The sequence below is a fragment of the Esox lucius genome, chromosome 20 (assembly GCF_011004845.1).
Source record: "Esox lucius isolate fEsoLuc1 chromosome 20, fEsoLuc1.pri, whole genome shotgun sequence".
Classification (NCBI taxonomy): domain Eukaryota; kingdom Metazoa; phylum Chordata; class Actinopteri; order Esociformes; family Esocidae; genus Esox; species Esox lucius.
This window is the reverse complement of record NC_047588.1, coordinates 40,867,095-40,889,409: the sequence shown is the minus strand read 5'-3', so window position 1 is coordinate 40,889,409 and position 22,315 is coordinate 40,867,095. Positions and strand designations below refer to the sequence as shown.

The following is a 22,315-nucleotide window of genomic DNA, read 5'->3' as shown; positions in this document are numbered from 1 at the left end:
CATGAATATTACCTTTAACTACCCAGCATAAAACTAGGTTAATAAACCTCCAGATCCCTTTAAATCAGTACTAAACAGCACCAGCTTCATCCATTGGTCTCCTTGGTAATAAAGCAGAAGTTCCCAAACTAGGGGTCACAACCCGATGTGGGTTCACCTACTATGAAAATAATGTCAAGGGAGAATGTTTTACAATTAACTCTCATAGCCTCAAATAAAAAAAAAAAAAACGATTATATCATTTTTCTTCACCTGGTTGGGGTTGAAATAATTTTTTGATATTGAAATGGGGTGGAGGGCGAAAAAGGTTTTTAAATACAGTGGATATACCATCTCACCACCAGGGGGAGCTGCCCCCTCACCAAATCTATACAGAAGCAGTTTCAATGAGTCTGTTGGTAGAAAACCCCAGGCTGACATACAGTCTATGTAGATTCACTTCTAGTGGCAAGAAGGTTTATCCTGGCAGAAAATATCAATAGTGGGCTGTGGAAAATATATTCTTCTAATGTAAATGTATTTTAGTACTTTGATTATTCCTTCAGAGTTTCTGTTATTCTGTTTACCTAATGTACTATGAATGACAATCGTTATGTCTTCCATGGTCAATGTCTTTCCCTTCTCTGTATCCAGACACATTGTAATGAATGTAATGTCGGCTGAGCAAGGCTCCATGTCTCCACCTATGTGAGGAAGACAGGGCATTGGGACTAACAGAAACCACTAGATGAAGTCTCCATCTTTGTGTGGAAGACAGGGCCTTGGGCCTAACAGAAACCACTAGAAGAAGTCTCCATCTATGTGTGGAAGACAGGGCCTTGGGCCTAACAGAAACCACTAGAAGTCTCCATCTATGTGTGGAAGACAGGGCCTTGGGCCTAACAGAAACCACTAGAAGTCTCCATCTATGTGTGGAAGACAGGGCCTTGGGCCTAACAGAAACCACTAGAAGCCTACTATTTGGGGGCAACGTCTTAATAGCCGCAGGGGCTCCTCCTCCTTGTATTGTACTGATTGATGACTTTTATCATATACATTTATACAGCATGTACCACAGTTGGTTTCTGTTCCCAAATTTTGTGTTTTGACTCTGACAGAACATTTGTTTTTAACAAAAATAATCTTCATTTCCCAAAGTTTAATCAAATATGTCATGGGCAACTCACAAATGTTTTGTTTTTTTTGAACAACTCTTTTTACTGACTCGTGAGAAACTAATCCTGTTTTAGGGACTCGTTCAACTGTTTCATTCAATGGAGTCGGGTATGTGGAGATGCTATTGTGGAATTATGGGGCTGACTATGGCAAACTAGTACCAAGGCAGACTATGGCAAACCGTTCCATGTTGAAACCAAAATGTCTGGGCAAATCCCTTGCAGTGATTTTTGGGGTAGTTGATGAACACTGGCCACATGCTAATTAACTTATTAATGGATATTTGAACTTCCTGTTTTGTCTCAATAAGAAATGCTAGCAGCCACGACTGAAATAGAATGAAAACATGCAACATTGGCTCTATCTGTACTGTAGGCTACTTACAGTAAATATTATGATTATTACATTTTTTGTCTTTTGGCTCTATACCTAATAACTGGCTAAATTAGATTTTCTCAGCTTTTAGCTGAAGGCATTTGTGTACATATGGGTTTCACCATTTAGACAACATCAATAATTCTCCATGTTTTGGCCCTTCTTGAAGCCATAGCACAAAACTTCATTTGTGTTATGGCTTCATTTTGGGTCTGTCTGAATCATCTTCAACAAGACTTTCTTACAAAAGTCTCCTCTAACTTTGAAATACTTTCAGGCCAAGATGTTCATATGCCTAACTGTTTTATTGTTTTTACGCTGTTGTAGTGTAGACTGTGGTAATGTAGACTGTGGTAATGCTGGTTAAGGTTTCTGCTGAAAGTTGTGTCTGACACATTCATGTCTACTTCCTGGAGGGGGTTCCTGATCTGTCAGACTGTTGTTTGAGCTGATTTCTTCATTATGATGAATATTTCTACTGGACTGAAGGGATAGAAAGAGTGAAGAATCCACCCACTGTTATATAATGATCCTCTGAATGGTGCAGAACAGACTGTCAGTATTGATGAATCATGACCAAAACAACATCATGATGATTCACTAGTTTCTTTGGCCCTCAGTAAATATCCATCATCCACACAAAGACAAACAGGACTATGATCGCTACATCAAGTCACATCCAAACTGACAGCTAAACAGTTGTACTACATTACTCCCAAACTTCTGCACATCTCCCTGAAACTAGATGGATTGATGTACTATTTAAACAGAATTATACATCTGTAAATGTGTACATCTACTATATGTCAATATATAGGATATACTTTGATTATTCTGTATAGTGCCATCTTCTCATAACCTCACCACTTATTGTATTACATGTACTTTTCTGTCTGAACAGTGTTGTCTTTTCTGTTGGTATTTCACTTTCTAAATGGGAAGATCTCAAACAATAATGAACATGTGGATTGAAATGCAGTGGAAGAGATGAAACATGAAGAGGTGGAGGTATGATCAGATGAATTAATATCTACCTTCAACTTTATAGTAGATGAAGGTCGTCAGAACTGCAACAAAATGAATCAATATCATTACTGTACTATAGTCAATACTCCTGCAGTAATTAATCAATCAATTTATCACAAGACAACAGGTGGAAACTTTTTGAGATGTGTTATTGCTGATATCTGAGGTGAATATTTCCCAGAATGCCTTGTCTTTCAAGTTAATTGATGAGTTGTCACTCAACACTGTGTTTCTTATAGTGTCACATTTCAATTTCAGATCCATGTACTAAACAAAGTACCTAAGCAAATACATTGTCATACAGTAAAATATGCTTACAGGTTTTAAATGTAATATATAATACATGGTTTGATATTTAATAGTAACATGCATATCTCATGAAGCTCATATGATTACAGGACAGTCTGCAGTCACACCCCAGTTCTCATTGATGGCACTGAGGTGGAGCGTGTTTCCCGTTTCAAATTCCTGGGTGTCCACATCTCAGAGGACCTCTCCTGGACCCTCAACACCTCAGCCCTGGTCACAAAAATGTGCAGCAGCTCCTGTACTTTTTGAGGAGGCTGAAGAAATGTCTCTTTGTTCCCACACCAGCAGGCTCAGGAACTGTTTCTTTCCATCTACTGTAACCCTGCTAAACTCTGACCCATCACTAGCAACAGGATACCCACCATTTGTACAACTGGACTCTGTCACTAACTTAAGTCTGATACATTTTCAGTTATCTACAGGTACGTGTCATTGCTTCTATTCCTGTATTTCATTTCCATATGCCGACCTGCACCTTCACCTGAATTCATTGCACATTTAGAACTGCCACTGTTCTTGCATTTTCAAATGTTACACACACATCTACCTCAGGAACCTCAGTGCTCAACTATTTATCTCACTTGTAGTGAGACACAAACTACATTTCGTTGTACTGTACTTGTACTTGTTCAATTACAATAATGTTGAAGCTAATCTAATGTACCTAAATACAGGAGCTATAACCACACACATCACATTTATCCAAGCACATCATATTTCCCAGCATGCTCTATTGCATGTTAATTTCATATGTCTCTACATGTTCTTGATATGGATTGATAAATGACTCATGCTACTAAATGTAAGTGATCAATACATGTAGTCAAGGGTGGCAAATATAACTAACTGAATTCACACCCTGTCCAAACCATATGCCTTCAGTATAATTCCCAGTGTGCCTTGCCCTTCTAAGTACATAAAACACTAATGGCCGGTTTCACAGACATGGATTAAGCCTAGTCTAGGACTAAAAATGTCTAGTTCAACCGAAACTCCACTGAGCTGGTCTTTTTTCAGTCCTAGACTAGGCTCATTCTGTGTCTGAGAAACCGACCCTAAAAGTTTAATTTACTTTTTTGGTTCATGCACCTCTGGTACAAAACAGTTCAAAACGAACAAACAGTTGATTCTTTTGAATTCATGTTGGAAGGATCCACATGGTTCTTTGCCTTTCTATTTTTCCACCTGGAACCTGCATTAATCCTGACAGGGTTTGGAAGAACAAAATGACTTAAATCATCTGGGACAATCATTTCAGTAATGGGTGCATTCAATTCAAATGCAATTTAATTTGTATAGAAAATGAATGTCACTTTCATGCAGCTTAACATTAATTCACTTAAACATTTCTGAGCAAATATTTGTTAAAACAATTTTTTTGTCTATTTTAACTGAAAGGGCCCTGGGAAATACGATAATTATGGATGTGTTCGATGTCAATTCTATGAGTTTCAATCCCGTATATTTGGATAAAACATTATATATGGACTCCTAAAACACACCATAATATAAAACACTGATTAATAAATTGATCAACAACCATTTTACAAACCAATACAGTCATCAGTGGAAACTCCACAATTCACCTGAAAGACAAGGCACCCTGACAGAAGAGTTCATCTAAACTAAAACATTGAGTAGGACCAAAATATCTGGGGTGAGTTAAATTAATTCAGTAGTTTCTATAGTGTTGAGTGGTGCTATTAATCTTAGTAAATAAACATAAAAACCCAAAGTAAATACTCACAGAGTAGCAAACAGAACCAGGAGTGATCCATTCTGACTTCCTGATGAGTCTCTGTCTGTCTCTGGTCTACAGTTCTACATATCAAACCCATTACTTCCTATATGATGAGAACATATGTAGATCACGCCTCTTTACCATCACATACAGACAGATACATTTTACTAACTTGTCGTTATGCTTTAGCTACATGCCATATTGGATATATTGTCTGTTCTCAGATGAACTTCTCCCTTTGTTTGGCTGTATATTTTCTGAATGTCATATCTTAGTGGTTGGCTAAATGGGCCCCACGTAATGGGATCTATTCTAATTTTGGATGACAGAAGAATGGGAGTGTAACGTGGTGAAGGTGTGGAGGAACCAAGCACAGGCTGACTTGCATTTGAGTAGTTGAATTTAATAAAAACAAACATGAATTACAAAGAACAAACTGAATATAAAGCAACAGGGCACACCTGTGTAGACACCTGTTACGCATATAGATGACCTGTAGATTTGATTAAGCCTGGACTCAAACCTTGGTGCACACACACACACACACCCACACACACACACCCACACACACACACCCACACACACACTATTGTTATATTGTTATGGGTATCTGAAATATTATATGTATATTCCCCAAACCTAACCCTAACCTCAATAACCTGGCTATAATGCCTAAACCTAACCCCTATTCCTAACCCTGCACTCAACCTTTAAAACCCAAACCTAAAAGTAAACCTGATTCTAAGACTAACCATTATTGGAAGTTTGACTCTAAACCCTTAAAGTTGGACTTTGAATTCTTGTCCTAATTAGATCTGTAAAATGAAAATGCCCACACACTTTATTCTACCTTTGTGGAGACCTAGCGTTAATACAACCCAAACATTAATGTTTACACCTAAACCAAAAAGTAACACCACTTCTAAGACAAAGCCCAAATGTACAATTTACATCAAACCCCTTTTCCAGGGCCTCTCATGAAGTCAGTCGTGAACACAATTCTCACACTTAACTAAGGTAACAGTATGTATACAGCATGAAGAAACCATCTCTGACTAATGAACAAGTCAACCACTAAACTCCTGGGTCCTGACAGTTAGCTGACAGCGGTTTTAACACATACACTTCTGAAAGTGTGTATGTGTTAGTAATTGTGTGTGTGTGTGTGTGTGTGTGTGTCAAAACCACAGTTTGAAAGCTGTATACATTTTATACATACAGTTACTTTAGTGATGATGTTGTAATTGTTTTATAGCTGTTTTGCTTTGTGTTTGTCACCTCTATCAGTCTAGTTGTTTATGTGTTGTCCATGTTTGGGTTCATTTCTGTATTTACTGTAATTTCATAGTTTTGGTCTATTATAAATAATACAATAAAAATGTTTGCCAGCTGAGGAAGTGTGAAACCGTTGAATGAAACTATTTCCTGTTCACTGGCCAGAATAGTGAGGTCACACAGAGATGAGAGACACCAAGAATACTGTGTAATAACTATAGTTTATTGTAAACGCACAGTATTATGGGATAAAGGGCAGGAACAAAGGAAAGAAAGTATAAATAAAAACAAACTCTAACTGAAGTATCCTACTATAGAACAGCTAGGCTCTCTATCTACACAAATACATGGGGAGGTCCACCCTGAATCTGACCCAGTGTGTGTAGACAAGTCAGTTCTAAAGGAAGAATTTAAGCCCATGGACATCTGGCCTGTATGAACTCCCTAAGTAAAGGAGCAATTAGAGGGAGTGGCCACTGATTGGACCACTGCAACCAGACGAAGGAACCAATGATCAGGGACTGTCAGGAACACAGAACACCACCTGAATAGTTGATGACAGAAGGAAACAAAGGACAAACAAGTACAAACACAGAGAACAGTCCAGGGGACGTAACACTGGGGTTCTTGATAAGATTGAAGGAAGAATGGATGGAGAAAAACAGAGAAATACTGTAAGAGGATACGCTTTGAATGACTTCTGCAACATATTTCATATTTCTGTTCAATATAAAACTAACGTCACCTTACAATAATTGAGTTTGAGTTTTGGTGTTTTAAAATAAGTATCTGTAACCTTATAAAAGGGCAATGTACTATTTTTAATTCCATAATATGGTTTGAGAGATTAATACTTTTGCAAGGCATTGTATTTTAAGTGGTAAAGGAATAAAATATTTAGTAAAATAAGTTTTTTTATCATGACATTTCCTTTTCAAGATCCCCTGTCAGTTCTTGGAGACCCTTTTGGGCTTCAGATAATGATGTATGAGACTGTATAGGGCTGTCAATTGGCAAATTAGGCAACAAGAGTCAGGCAAAAACAACCAAACAATAACACACATTTCTCATAGTAACCTTTGTGAAATTCTTATGAAACATGTCCATCTTCTGCCCAAACACTCCTCTTAACTCCTCTTAATGCTGTTGAATGTCCAAATGTGGTGGTCAGGTCAGTAACTATGGATTTGTGAGTAATTTGTGAAACCCATATTACCATTTGAAAATACACAACTGATATGACTGCTATGCATGTTTTATATGTGCTTTAATGTTTCCATTTTACAGTGAAGACCCCTAACACACCTCCTTCCTTATTTCATGGACCAAGTGTTCTGGACAAAACCAAGACAGTTGTAGACTAGCTCCTGAACTAGGCTTAACTAACCGTAACTCTGTGTTGCAGAATTGTCCCGTAATGTAGAATGAAAATCCATTTATATCATTGACACCCATGCTGACATTCAGAATTATCTATCTTTCATTTTTGTGATATTTTGTAAAAACAAATGAATAGAAATATGTTATAAAAGGCCTGAAATTACGTAAATCACAACAACTACTATAAACACATCTTGAAATATAATATCTATAAATAATATTTTATTTATAAAGCTATCAATGGTATTTTACCCAGCTATCTTATTAGTTTGTTAACCAGGAAACATTCCATTTACAATCTCCGCTCTAATAACATTCTGACTCTAAATATCCCACGTGTAAGAACTGAATTTGGTAAGACTGCTTTTAGTTATGTTGCTCCTTGGTGTTGGAATTTGCTCCAAAAAGTTTTGAAGCTTTCTGTTTTCATTCCACTTGAACATTTTAAACAATTACTTAAGCAATCCAAATCTGAACAATGCGCATGTTTTAAACAACCCCTTTATGTTATTTTTAATAATTTCACATGTTTTGTAAATCAATTTTGTTGTTGTGACTGTTTCTGTGATTCTGTGTAATTTGTGTAATTGTTGCCCCAGGGCTCCCTTGTAAAAGAGATTTGACTATCTCAATGGGACATCCCCTGGTAAAATAAAGGATAAATAAAAAAAATATATATATTTTTTTTTCTTTCTGGGTGTTTTTTTCAGGATGTATCTATTCTTGCCACTACAGGGCAGCATCGTCATGGTGATGGGTCAGATATCCAGGGCTGTCTGAATGCAGTGTGGTAAAATATTAGAAATGTATTTTTAAAATTACTTATAACGAGGTCACAACATTAGACTTTTCTCGAGGACCCACGTTTTTGTTGTAGCCCTGGAGAATAGAGAACATGCCCAAATGTCCTGGGAAGGTGTTCCGGTCCCGTCCCACCGGGACGAGACCCCGGGGAAGACCTAGGACACGCTGGAGGGACTATGTCTCCCGGCTGGCCTGGGAACGCCTCGGTGTCCCCCCGGAAGAGCTGGAGGAAGTGTCTGGGGAGAGGGAAGTCTGGGCATCCCTGCTTAGACTGCTGCCCCCGCGACCCGGCCCCGGATAAGCGGAAGATGATGCTATGCTATGCTATGCTACAAGGCAGCCTTGTTTTCCCCCTTTCTCGTAATCTATTTGTCTCTTTCTCTGTCTCTCCTTCTCTCTCTGTCTCATACTCTGTCTCTCTCTCTCTCTCTTTGTCTCTCTTTCTGTCTCTGTCTCTTACTCTGTTTTCTCTCTGTCTCTCTCTCACTGCCTTCCACTATATCTATACCGGGCAGGGAGGAGCTAATATCAGTTTCCTAAAGTGAAACTGGAAACCTGCTGTTGAGAACAGTATGGATCAGTGCCCTGACAGAATTGCCAGGGCTTTCCACATGCTGAGTTGAGTAAAGGGTTCATCTGTATGTTGCTGATGTAGAAAAACACTAATTTCAGACTCATAAGTGTTGGATGTGTCCTAATCAATGACGTCCTGCAGCCTTCTGCTGTCTGATGAGCTTTTTCATTGTTCCCTCTGCCTGGATGTGTTCAAGGAGCCAGTGTCCATCCCATGTGGACACAACCTCTGCAAGGCCTGTATAACCAGATACTGGGACAGCACTGACCCACATGCAATGAGACATTCAACACAAGACCCGACATTCCTGTAAATATGTTCATTTCTGACATGGCTGCTCGGCTGGAGAAGCTGGCTCTGGTTGAAGCCACGCCCCTCACCCCAGGACAAACACAAACCAAAAGTCTTACCAAACCTGTACATCTGCACTGACACAAAGCCCACGGCCACAAAGTCCTGCCTGGTGCGTCTGGCCTCTTACTGTGAGACTCACCTAAAGCCCCACCACAGGGTGGCGCTGTTCAAAAAACACCAGCTGATCGACCCTGTGGAGGACCTGGAGTAGAGGGTCTGCATGAAGCACGACAGACCCCTGGAGAAGTTCTGTAGGGAAGAACAGACATGTGTGTGTCAGTTCTGATACGAGACAGAGAACAGGACTCATGTAACTGTCCTGATGTCAGAAGAGTGTGAAGTGAGGAAGGCTCAGATTAACGTTCAGAGGATGATCCAGGAGAGGCAGCAGAAGGTCAAGGACATCCAACAGGCAGTGGAGCTCAGCGAGAGAGACTCAGAGAGAGAGAGATAGCAGACAGTGAGCAGGTCTTGGCTGCTATGTTGCAGGACATTGAGAGGAGCCAAGTTTAGCTGATTGTGGAGATTATGAAGAGACTTGAAGCAGAACAAATGCAGGCTGATGTCTTCATGGAAGAACTGCAGAGGGAAGTCATTGAGCTGGAGAAACTTTCAAATGTTGAGGCCACTTTCTTCTACTGCAGAGCTGCCCGGCTCTCTGTTCCCCCCCACCTACCAGTCACTGGTCTGAGATCAGTGTTCACAACAGTGGTTGTGTGGTGACTCGGAGAAGAGCCATGCTTCAGCTGGAAGAGACTGTAAATAAAGAGATGGAGAGGTTTCCTGAAGTCAAGCTGAAGAGGATCTAACGGTACACAGTGGCACCTCCACTGGTCATCTCTCCAGTCAAATCTGTTTATGTTCAGGGATGTGGAAAACCCTTCTCAAGGATCTTAATGAATGTGGTAATAATCCTCTTGTAGATCAATGGTATCCAGCAAGGAGAGGATGGGGAACATGATTAAACTATTACACAATCTGCAATTAAATAATGTACTCATTTTCACTAAAGTGATAGTTAATTATTGGTCATTTGATTGAAGGGGCTCAAATAATCACTAATAATTCAACTTTCTATCATGCGATCTTCCAGTGATGCAAATGTATTCCAGCTGTAAACACACTTATCTTGAAAAACCACTACAACCATGTCATAACATTGCAACTAAAACCATTAAAACCAGTTCCAGTGACTGAAACCGTATTCTTTTCAGTACCAACACTGACTTTCTCAAACATGAGTGGGAACCCATGGGTGGAGTGATGTAATGAACCAGTTTCTCCAGGCCAGTCTGGCACAGCACTTTAATGTAATGGTGTCTTTGTCCCTTTCTGCCTCACAATGGGACTTGAGTACTTCTAGCATCATGACTTAATGAGGTTCTAGCCACTATCTAAACAAATTATGCTTCTTAAGTGCTTATTTGTGTGACAGTTGTACTGCAAAAAATTGTTGTTAAGCTAATGACTTTAAAACCTAATTTGAAAGCCAGACTATTTAGCTGGTAGTGATAGGGGGGAAAACAAAATGTCCACATTTTGGAAAGCACTCCTATAAACTTCCTTTGCCTGTAGGCAGGGGTTTAGCAATAGTGTCCACCAGAGGGAGCTATTATTCCTGTCCTCAAACATTGTCAGGCACAGCGCCCCCTCGTGGACATCAGGGCTGTGCAATAACTTTCCTACCATCATGCTTACATTCCTTCATCTTATAATAAACAGATAATTTAATTTCACAGTAGCAAAGAAATCCATTTTCAAGTGTAGAGTATGGTGAATAGATCATTTGGGGGGTGGGGGGTGCTGGGGGGGGTAATTAAATGCATTAATTAGTGTGGAAACGACTAAAATATCAAATAAGAACGTTTTTGTCCAATTCATCGTATTTAGATAGACGGCCAAATGCTGTATCCACAACGGCCCTGCCTTAGAACAGCTCTTAGTTGTTGTATATTTGCCAAACACCACACCCCTGTGGGCCTTATTAGTCAAATATAGCGTGGCTTCACAGTAGGTTTTCCATTGTCTCTGACTGGCTACCTTGTGATGCTCATTGTCTTTATTGTGTTTAAGTTCACAAGGTTCTTTCCTGCTGATTTGTCTCCACATCGTCTTCTAGCTGAGTCTCACATTCTGCACAACGAGCAGCATAAAGTGTCTCATTCATTGGTTCCAGATAAGCTCTCATGCTTCTAGAGTAGACTCACATGCTCAATGTTTTTTAACGCCTCAACGCCACGCCCCCGCGCCCACACCGTGGGATGCAGAAGGAGCGCCTGCTATGGACCACAATGTCGGAAACTGCTCAGGCTATTTTAGAGGTTGACATGTAGATTAATTTATTGGAAAACCTAATCCAGGACATCGTTGGATCTGATGGGGGCATTGTATTCCTGTTGCTGGCAGAGTTACTGCCACCAGAAAAAAGAAGAAAATAATTATATTTTAAGGTAATAACAATTTTCTTCATATTATATGTATAAAGGGACATTGAGATATAATGTGAATGCTTGGCTGTGTCCTAGTCTGTGTCATAACCTGCCTTAGTAGGTGTCATAACCTGTTCTAGGCTATGTCATAGTGTGTCATAAGCTGTGTCCTAGGCTGTGTACTAATCTGTGTCCTAGGCTGTTCTAAGCTTTTGTAAGCTGTTTCCTAGGCTTTTCTAAGCTGTTGTAGGCTGTTTCCTAGGGTTTGTCCTAGGCCAGGGCTATGCAAATCCGGTCCTGGACGGCCGAAACACTTCTGGTTTTTGGTTCTACCTGCTAGTTGATTGCCTTCACTTGGCATCTCAGGTCTGAATCAGTCCCATATTGTTAGCCAGAAATGTTTTGGCCAGAATTGGATAGCCCTGTCCTAGGCTGTTGTAAACTGTTGTAGGCTGTTTCCTATGCTGTTCTAACCTGTGGTAGGCTGTTTCCTAGGCTGTTCTAAGCTGTTGTAGGCTGTTTCCTGGGCTGTTCTAAGTTGTTGTAGGCTGTTTCCTAGGCTGTTCTAAGCTGTTTTAGGCTGTTTCCTGGGCTGTTCTAAGCTGTTGTAGGCTGTTTCCTGGGCTGTTCTAAGCTGTTGTAGGCTGTTTCCTAGGCTGTTCTAAGCTGTTGTAGGCTGTTTCCTAGGCTGTTCTAAGCTGTTTTAGGCTGTTTCCTGGGCTGTTCTAAGCTGTTGTAGGCTGTTTCCTAAGCTGTGTCCATGACCCCATCCACAGAATCACAACACATGTGCTCAGTCCTCACTGAATCATTGCTTTAATACTGCAAGTCAGATTTACATACCCAGCACAGCGACTGAGCTTATTTCAACATATTTTCAACCAAACTGATGTTTTTTAACACAAAATCAACACCTTGTGCTTTTTGAATATGGAAATGAACTCATCTTGTGTTTCAGACATGAGACCAAAGCCCAGACCACCCTGAGGAAACACAGCTCCAAGAAGCAGACGTCCAGAACCAGTGGGTCCAGTAGCAGCGACCCAGATCAGGAAGGTCTGTGTAGCGGGACTGTGCAGGATGAGTGGGTCTCCATGGGAGGTGCCGAGTCGGACGTAGAGCTCCAGGCCTTCATTGTGATGAGGAATGAGGCAGACACATACACAGAGGTGAGGGAGATGCAAACTGCTCCACCTGACCAGGTGTCATCCATCGTAACATCACACTGCTCCACCTGACCGGGTGTCATCCATCATAACATCACACTGCTCCACCTGACCAGGTGTCATCCATCATAACATCACACTGCTCCACCTGACTGGGTGTCATCCATCATAACATCTCACTGCTCCACCTGACCGGGTGTCATCCATCATAACATCACACTGCTCACCTGACCCAGTGTCATACATCATAACATCACACTGCTCCACCTGACTGGGTGTCATCCATCATAACATCACACTGCTCCACCTGACCGGGTGTCATACATCATAACATCACATTGCTCCACCTGACCGGGTGTCATACATCATAACATCACATTGCTCCACCTGACCGGGTGTCATACATCATAACATCACACTGCTCCACCTCACCGGGTGTCATCCATCATAACATCACACTGCTCCACCTGACCCGGTGTCATCCATCATAACATCACACTTGCTCAACCCACCCCACTACCCAACTCACCCCTTCATTAATATGTAAATCTTTCCAGGTCATTTTCTATTCATTGTCTACACTGCAAACGGTCATGGCAGGATGTAGTGTTGGGTTTTTATGTTTTCTTGCTGCCTTGGCCTGTGCAGCTCCACAGGCATACTGAGAGAAAGAGAGCACATGCTTCTAGTTAAGTCACTTACTCACTTGCCCAGGCAGACCTAAAGTAACCCAATAGTATCACCCAGGCCACCTGACAGAGGCTGACAGAGGTGGAAGGAATGTGGGTCCCTGGGCTGAAGAGCAAACTAGAAACAGCTTGGTCCCAGACATTCTACTGGTCCCAGACATTCTACTGGTCCCAGACATTCTACTATGATCCCAGACATTCTACTGGTCCCAGACATTCTACTGGTCCCAGACATTCTACTGGTCCCAGACATTCTACTATGATCCCAGACATTCTACTGGTCCCAGACATTCTACTGGTCCCAGACATTCTACTGGTCCCAGACATTCTACTATGATCCCAGATTTTCTAATATGGTTCCAGACATTCTACAATGGTTCCTCCTCCCCCTGACAAACCTACCACCTCCCTAATCCTCCTCCCCCTGACAAACCTACCACCTCCCTAATCCTCACCCTCTGACAAACCTACCACCTCCCTAATCCTCACCCCTGACAAACCTACCACCTCCCTAATCCTCCTCCCCCTGACAAACCTACCACCTCCCTAATCCTCCTCCCCCTGACAAACCAACCACCTCCCTAATCCTCACCCCTGACAAACCTACCACCTCCCTAATCCTCCTCCCCCTGACAAACCTACCACCTCCCTAATCCTCACCCCTGACAAACCTACCACCTCCCTAATCCTCACCCCCTGACAAACCTACCACCTCCCTAATCCTCACCCCCTGACACCTTTTTGTTCATGGGGTCAACCAAGGATCGAGACTCTTGCCCTACTGTAGCATGTCCTAAATGTCAGGCATGAGATGCGGTCCATTTCTTGGATAGAGTGGAATACACACGCTGCTCCTGCAGCCACTCAGAGAACGGCCGGTTCAGGTGGAAGCAACAAGCATGATGTGAGGAATTACAGCACAGAGATACGGGACAGAGGAGGCATTGTGTTGGGATCTTCCTGGCCTGGAATGTAGAGCATCAGCCGGCAGGGTCGTGTATCTATGAACTTCCATACTCCTCCACTCCTCCCTCTCCCCCATCTTACCTCTCCTCTCGCCCATCTGCTACCTCCTCTCCCCTAATCTCTCCTCTCCCCTAATCTTTCCTCTGCCCCCCCCCCCCCCCTTTATTCATTTGTCTCTGTGTGTGTCTGTGTGTACGTGTCTGTGCGGTATTGTGTCAGGAGTGGGAGAAGCTCAATTACGACATCCACACTTTGCGGTACACCAAACGAGAGGTCATCAGCCGATGGAGGAAGATTCTCATACAGCTCGGTGAGGTGCATCCTGGATGCTTTTCAACCCTGGAGAAAATGCTTTGTGTTAATCTGACATCTTCTGGGGGCATTTTCCAAGCAATACATGTTATTGTTGCTATTACTACACACAAGCACAGTGAGTACTATTGAGGACCATTGATGACTATTGAGTACTATTGGGGACCATTGTGGATCATTGACACTGAGGACCATTGAGAACTATTTATGACTATTGGATACAATGGAGGAATATTGATTATTATTGAGGAACATTGAGGACCACTGAGGAATATTAAGGGCCACTGAGGACTGTTGAGGATCACTGAGGACTGTTGAGGATCACTGAGGACTGTTGAGGATCACTGATGACTGTTGAGGACTATTGAGTTGAACACATTTGTCTGTTCTACATGCTTGAATGCTTCCTCAAGTGGTTGGCATCATAGAAATTGAATAGATACAACTTGCGTCCCCTTGCCATGCCCTGGAGAGATCTTCCTCAGTGGGTTCTGTTCATTCTATATCTGTGACTGATTCTCTATAAATGTGTCTGGTGTAGGCTACCAGCGGGAGGTGGACTCCCTCCTGACAGTCAACCGGCAGCATTACAGACGCTCCCTGAATGACTCGGACAGCCTGAACAGGGCCCGGGAGATGCTACAGGCCACAGTGGATGGCTCCAGTCTGTTCCCACAAGGAGTGGCTAGCTCGGACAGATACCTCTTTGTTATGGTACTGCTGCTGATACTCACACACACATGCGCACACACACACAGACACACACGCGCACACACGCACAGACACACACAGACACTCCCCTGCCCAACGCTGTTCCAGGACACCCCCATTGTAACTGACCAAATTTAGCTTCTCATTCAGCTAATTATTGGAATCAGGTGTGCTGAGTTACAGTAGGGTTGTAGAGAAAACCAACAGGATGTTTGTTCTCCATTAACAGGGTTAGGCAGTTCTGCTCTAGTCCTACTGACATTAGAGAAGGTTTCAGTCTCTCATTCTGAGCAGTTACATGTACGTAAGGTGGTTTTTAGCTGTAAATGTTGACCTTTGATTCCATGCATCTCCTCTGTCCTCCTCACCTCTGCCCTTTTATCTTGTCTCTGTCCTCACCTCATCTCCTCTTGCTCCCCTCCTCCCCCAGGATCGCTTGGTGTCTCTGGACAGTGCAGAGGACTTTATCCGACTGGCTAAGGAGAAATATCCAAAGAGTTGTGTGAAATAAATGAGAGACAAATAGATATTTTAGGAGAATGTTACTATAAGTGCAATACATATGCACATTGTTTTATTCAGAGACTGTTTCTAACAGACTTCCTTTTTACCTTTTTGTAAGACGTTTACTTTTTTACATATTAAAGTAATTTTCTATACAAATTATATTATCATAACTGTATTAATGTGTGTGTTTGCACAAAAATTACTTCTATGTATCAGTTTTATGCATTGTCTATCAGTTGTATACAATCTGAAACACGTTCTTTTCTGCCTTTTATTCTTTCTATATAAGCATAGTTCAGTTCAACCAGGACACCAGAGTGGTGATTGGGGAAGCATCAGGTCTCTTTTGTGGTTGTGCCATGTATTACAGCGGTAATAAAAACAAACACATGTCCTACCACTAATAGGTAGGAAAACATCAAGGAGTTATTCTGTGAGAAAACTATGCTAAAAATCGTAACACCAGAGCAGTTCTGCATTAATGTGTAGGGTTATGGTGAAAATATATTTTTTTCTCAAAAATATTGCCTGCTGCAAAAAAGTAGCCGTTGAAGGCATCAGCAATAATGTTCTTGTCTGTAATCAGTCCAGTGTCCAACCACGAATTGTTTTGCCAAGTGGTGTGTGAAGTGGTTTGCAGAGTTGTCTCCATCTTTGAGTTTGGCTGGCTTCTTGCTACAATCCGAATGTGTAGCTACATAGTGAGATTTTGCTTTATACACATGTTTCTTAGTTACTTAAAAGCTAGCAGGTCAGAAGAGGTTTTTTTAGCATCATATACAGCTGAAGTAAGCCAGGGTTTGATCTGTTCTTCACTTGTACTATTTTGTATGGAATGTAAATCTCTGCGAAGGCATTTCAAACATTAGTGAAATGCTCCAGTGCCAGATGTGCTCCAGGTGAAACAGAAATACAATCAACATTAATATGATTGAGGCTGTATAAAAAGGCTTGTTCAGAAAGGGCTTTGTTTTTCTTTCCCTTATTCCTTATGTTTAAATTGTTGCTCCAACGGCCAGAACAAAATCGTAGTTTGTTGTGAAACTTACTTGGCAATAAAACATTCTGATTCTGATTCTAGTTCATTAACATTTCAGTAATTTATTTGTGACACAGGATTCACACATTAGTTGTAATCAAAATATTTGACCTAACAAGATCCTTTTCTCATGTCAGCCGGTCACATATTGTTTGCCTGTAATTGCACATTGCGGTATATCGCCTAACATATATGTGAGTATCTCAATGCAGGGTTTGATTCATTACATTCCTTGCAGCGCTTTATGAGCTTTTGAAATTATGTAGCTCTAATCACCACTTGAGGGCAGCACCGTCGTCTTTATGAGGTGGCTGGAAATTAGATGAAACCCTAAAGATCCCAAAGGGTGTGTCTGGAATGGTGTGTCTCCCATGTGGCAGTCCAGGACCCAGGTCTGGTAGTCCCCAGGAGAACCCTCCCATGTGGCAGTCCAGGACCCAGGTCTGGTAGTCCCCAGGAGAACTCTCCCATGTGGCAGTCCAGGACCCAGGTCTGGTAGTCCCCAGGAGAACCCTCCAATGTGGCAGTCCAGGACCCAGGTCTGGTAGTCCCCAAGAGAACCCTCCCATGTGGCAGTCCAGGACCCAGGTCTGGTAGTCCCCAAGAGAAACCTCCCATGTGGGAGTCCAGGACCCAGGTCTGGTAGTTCCCAGGAGAACCGTCTCATGTGTCAGTCCAGGACCCAGGTCGGGTAGTCCCCAGGAGAACCCTCCCATGTGGCAGTCCAGGACCCAGGTCTGGTAGTCCCCAGGAGAAACCTCCAATGTGGCAGTCCAGGACCCAGGTCTGGTAGTCCCCAAGAGAACCCTCCCATGTGGGAGTCCAGGACCCAGGTCTGGTAGTCCCTGGGAGAACCCTCCCATGTGGGAGTCCAGGACCCAGGTCTGGTAGTCCCCAGGAGAACCCTCTCATGTGTCAGTCCAGGACCCAGGTCGGGTAGTCCCCAGGAGAACCCTCCCATGTGGCAGTCCAGGACTCAGGTCTGGTAGTCCCCAGGAGAACCCTCCCATGTGGCAGTCCAGGACCCAGGTCTGGTAGTCCCCAGGAGAACCCTCCCATGTGGGAGTCCAGGACCCAGGTCTGCTTCATGGATGAAGTCCTGATGTGAGCTGCAGCTCATACTGACCTACATATATATAGCACTGAGTCCCAAATAGAAACCTAATCACTACTTGGTACACTTTATTTGACCAGATCAAGGGGCCTTTGTCAATAATAGGGCTCTATATAGGGAACATGGTGTCGTTTGGGATGGGGGCACAGTTCTCTCCTAATTCTGGGGTCTGGAAACAGATGTGGAACTGAAGGAGAGGGAGAGAGAGGGAACAAAGGGGGGGAGAGGGCAGGGGGGTTCTTTAGAGGAGAACGGGTGCTTCTGGCTCTTTATGCTCTCTCACTCAATTCTCTCTCCTATTGCTCTTTCTCTTTTGCAAACCTTTGTCTCCTCTCTCTCTCCGAATTCTCTCTCACTCTCTGGTTGTGCTGCTATGCATAGTGAAAGGCAGAAACAATAACTGTGTGTGTGTGTGCACCTCGTTCTCATTATCCTGCCCTACTCTTTGTGTGACGTTACCACTTTCAGAATCTGGCAGAAAGAAACTGCTAGAACAGTCAACGTTCCCCAAAGAGAAACTTATGGAAGAGTCGACACCCCAAGAATGAAACGTATTGAAGGGTTGACACCGCCAGGAAGAAACTTAAAGAAAGAGTCGATGTCTCCCCAGAAAGAAACTGCTGGAAGAGTCGACACCCCCAGAAAAAAACTGCTGAAAGAGTTGACATCCACAGAGAGAAACGTCTGGAAAAGTCGACACCCCCAGAGAAACTTCTGGAAAGGTTCACCAACACATAAAAGCAGATTGGAAGGGGCCAGCATGTGTGTATGTGTGTGTGTGTGTGTGTGTGTGTGCGTGTGTGTGTGTGTGTGTGTGCGTGTGTGTGTGTGTGTGTGCGTGTGCGTGTGTGTGTGTTACTATACTGTTGAGAACCAAACATCCTCAGGAGAATAGTTTCCCAAGGCTGATCTGGTGATGGAGGACATTTAGCTGGTTTTCACTGAAAAAATATTATTTTAGGATTGGGGTTAGGGTTTGTTTCCGTGTTAGGGCACTTTTGCTGTGTGTTATATTTGGCGTTTGTCTTAGAATTTGGGTTAGCCGTTTGGGGGTGGGGGGGGGGGGGGGTAAAGGTTAGACATCAGGGGTTCAAGGCAAAATCATGAATTAATATTCCAACCATCTGGAAAATGTCCCAGTGAAGTAGGCATCTGCAAACCCCTACCAGCCATTCTGAGACTAGTAGGACTATGTAAAAAGAGACTGTTAAACTGTAAAATGGATGTTCATTCCTCTGCATCTTGACATATTTTACCATACACATTCTGTACATTCATAAATCCACTGTAATGTCATGTATATTTTACATTCACCATTTACATCTAGCTTAAATTATCTTATATGCTCACCACATATTGGTGTGTAATTAATTGATTAATTAATTAATGTAAACTTTGTCATTGTGTATTCTGTCTGTAATTGTTGTCTTCTGCTAGCAGCGCCACTTAACTCTGGGAACTGTTTATGTACAAAAAGCACATGAATGTGTTTCCAGTAGCACTGTAAGTCAGTTTGCTATAGTGTAACTTTAAATCATATGTACCACAATGCGTGTCAACATCACCTCGACAAACAGCAATGTAGATACGAAATAAAAAGATTCATGACATTTAATCCTCTTTCATAATCAATCACAAAAAAGGTTTTACCCAAACTTGCCTTCCGCTCTTAACCTATCCCTTCTGATCGGAGGTGCCAGGCCCTGATACAGTTCGGGGGCTGGGAAATGATAAGGGTTAATTGCCTAGCTTAAGGGCAGAGCCCTTTTGTTAGTGGTGTAACACTCTTAATTGCTGGGATACACACTCCTGCCATGTCCCTGGACACAGCTACACACACGAAAACTGAGGAAAGCGGCGGTTGGTGCGCAGAGACGGGGAGGTTCTCCTCATGACGGTAGTGCATGTTGGGGCTTAATGGGGCTTAATGGGGCTTAATGGGGCATGCCGAGGAGAGCGGTCAGTCTCTCATAAAGGCTGAGGGATGAATGGCAGTCTATTCCCTGTGTAGTTCACTACCAGATTCCAGGGATGTGCTTTCAGCCGACAGGTCTGGCAGAAACACTCCCAGTCTGCATCCCACGAGGACGACGCCTGTTCCCTACAATCTTTTCATGGTCCCCTGTTCCCTTTGTTTCCCCCATGGACCCCTGTTCCCTATGTTCTCTCCATGGACCCCTGTTCCCTACAATCTCTCCATGGTCCCTTGTTCCCTTTGTTTTCTCCATGGACCCCTGTTCCCTACGATCTCTCCATGGACCACTGTTCCCTTTGTTTTCCACATGGACCCCTGTTCCCTATGTTTTCTCCATGGACCACTGTTTTCCCCATGGACCTGTTCCCTATGTTCTCATCATGGACCCCTGTTCCCTACGATCTCTCCATGGACCACTGTTCCCTATGTTCTCCTCATGGAGCCCTGTTTCCTACATTCTCCCCGTTGACCCCTGTTCCCGACGATCTCCTAATGGGCCAGTGTTCCCTATGTTCTCATCATGGACCCCTGTTCCCTACGATCTCTCCATGGACCACTGTTCCCTATGTTCTCCTCATGGAGCCCTGTTTCCTACATTCTCCCCGTTGACCCCTGTTACCTACGATCTCCCCATGGACCCCTGTTCCCTACGATCTCCCCATGGACCACTGTTCCCTACGATCTCCCCATGGATCCATGTTCCCTATGTTCTCCTCATGGATCCATGTTCCCTATGTTCTCCTCATGGATCCCTGTTCCCTATGTTCTCCTCATGGACCCCTGTTCCCTATGTTCTCCTCATGGATCCTGGTTGAAAGTAACCATGGTGAAGATAATAGGGTGATTTGAGATGCATGCTCTCATCTCTCTGCAGTCCCCTCCCCTCCTTTGGGATGAGGCGGACAAGGAGCCAACACATTATCTCACCCCTTGCGTCTGTCTCACTCTCTGTCTCAGGTTCTTCGTCTGTATCTGTGTCAATCTCACCCTGGTGTCTGTCTCACTCTCCGTCTCAGGTTCTTCGTCTGTCTCTGAGTCAAAATCTCACCCTGATGTCTGTCTCACTATCTGTCTCTGTGTCAATCTCACCCTTGCGTCTGTCTCACTCTCCGTCTCAGGTTCTTCGTCTGTCTCTGTGTCAATCTCACCCTGATGTCTGTCTCACTATATGTCTCTGTGTCAATATCTCACCCTGGTGTCTGTCTCACTATCTGTCTCTGTGTCAATCTCACCCTGATGTCTGTCTCACTATCTGTCTCTGTGTCAATATCTCACCCTGGTGTCTGTCTCACTATCTGTCTCTGTGTCAATCTCACCCTGGTGTCTGTCTCACTATCTGTCTCTGTGTCAATCTCACCCTGATGTCTGTCTCACTATCTGTCTCTGTGTCAATATCTCACCCTGATGTCTGTCTCACTCGCTGTCTCATTCTCTGTTTCTCTGTCTTCTACTCACTATCACTGTCCCTCTCTGTAGAAAAAAGTTGCCTGAATCTGTATGAGTGGTTTTCAAGAAGAATATTTTTCTAGAAAGAAACATCCTCCCGTTGCTGTGTTCCAGTTACCGGAATGCTGTGATTGGTGCAGTTTGTGTAACAAACCGCTCAACCGTGGGGTTACAGGTGTAAGACCGTAATGCCATCTCATTCTGACGTAGCTTCATAATTTGGTTAAATGTACTGAAAACCTACAACAACACAGTGTAAAATTACCAGCATTGACAGTTTTGTAATTATATTTCTGGCAGCTTACAGCCTAAATAACCATCAACAAACACAGGTTTAAATCCTCTTACTGCTGGATGTAAACACGGGGCAGATTTACATGCTATGTCTGTACTGTGACATTATTATGGCCTTGTTGTAAGATTAGTCATGAACGCAACAAAGCACAGAAGCCCCCGCTGCGACCTGCAAAATACTACCTGCTCAGAGGACAGCACATGCACACGCACGCACACGCTGACACACACGCTCATATCGACACACTCCGACACACAAGCTCAGTGCAAATCCCTGCTGGGACCTGCATATAATTTCCTTATTTAGAGGAGAAGAATAGTTTGCCGCACATTAGATCGGCAGCGTGGATAACTGTGTGGAATGTGACGTAACGTCAGAACACTTCCTGATTGTAGTCCGTCGTCAGGTTGGTTTTTAATGGAAACAGATTGCTGGAGGGAGAGAGCAATTCAGGGTGGGCGGGTCTGGCTATTGCAGCCATTTTAGGAGTCACCCATTTAAAAACATGTCTCCTTAAATTCTCACTGCGCAGTTGTAGTGTGCTGGGCCACCACCCATAAGCATATTACTCTCATATGTATTTATAAAATTAAATAACTCTACCAATTTCTGCTAGTTTACACTGTTATGTATATTACTGCTATACTTGCCATATCAAATGTTCAATAACACT

The 22,315-nt window shown here is 43.0% G+C and overlaps 1 protein-coding gene across 1 annotated transcript; it reads left to right on the top strand.

Annotated features, from left to right (window-relative positions):
• The first annotated feature begins 11,270 nt into the window (after nt 1-11,270).
• On the top strand, nt 11,271-15,877 carry LOC105030362 (melanoregulin). The gene is made up of 5 exons (XM_020041052.2): nt 11,271-11,443; nt 12,381-12,591; nt 14,463-14,553; nt 15,097-15,269; nt 15,697-15,877. Exons 1-5 carry the CDS (start codon nt 11,370-11,372, stop codon nt 15,775-15,777), a joined length of 630 nt encoding a protein of 209 aa, XP_019896611.2. The 5' UTR covers nt 11,271-11,369; the 3' UTR covers nt 15,778-15,877.
• The last annotated feature ends 6,438 nt before the right edge of the window (nt 15,878-22,315 follow it).

What these genes read in the sequence shown, in the direction of transcription:
- LOC105030362 (XM_020041052.2), top strand. Translation starts at nt 11,370, where the DNA reads ATGGGGGCATTGTATTCCTGTTGCTGGCAGAGTTACTGCCACCAGAAA. An exon ending in GAAAATAATTATATTTTAAG is followed by an intron (nt 11,444 to 12,380) that starts GTAATAACAATT and finishes CTTGTGTTTCAG; the next exon opens with ACATGAGACCAAAGCCCAGA. An exon ending in ACAGATACCTCTTTGTTATG is followed by an intron (nt 15,270 to 15,696) that starts GTACTGCTGCTG and finishes CTCCTCCCCCAG; the next exon opens with GATCGCTTGGTGTCTCTGGA.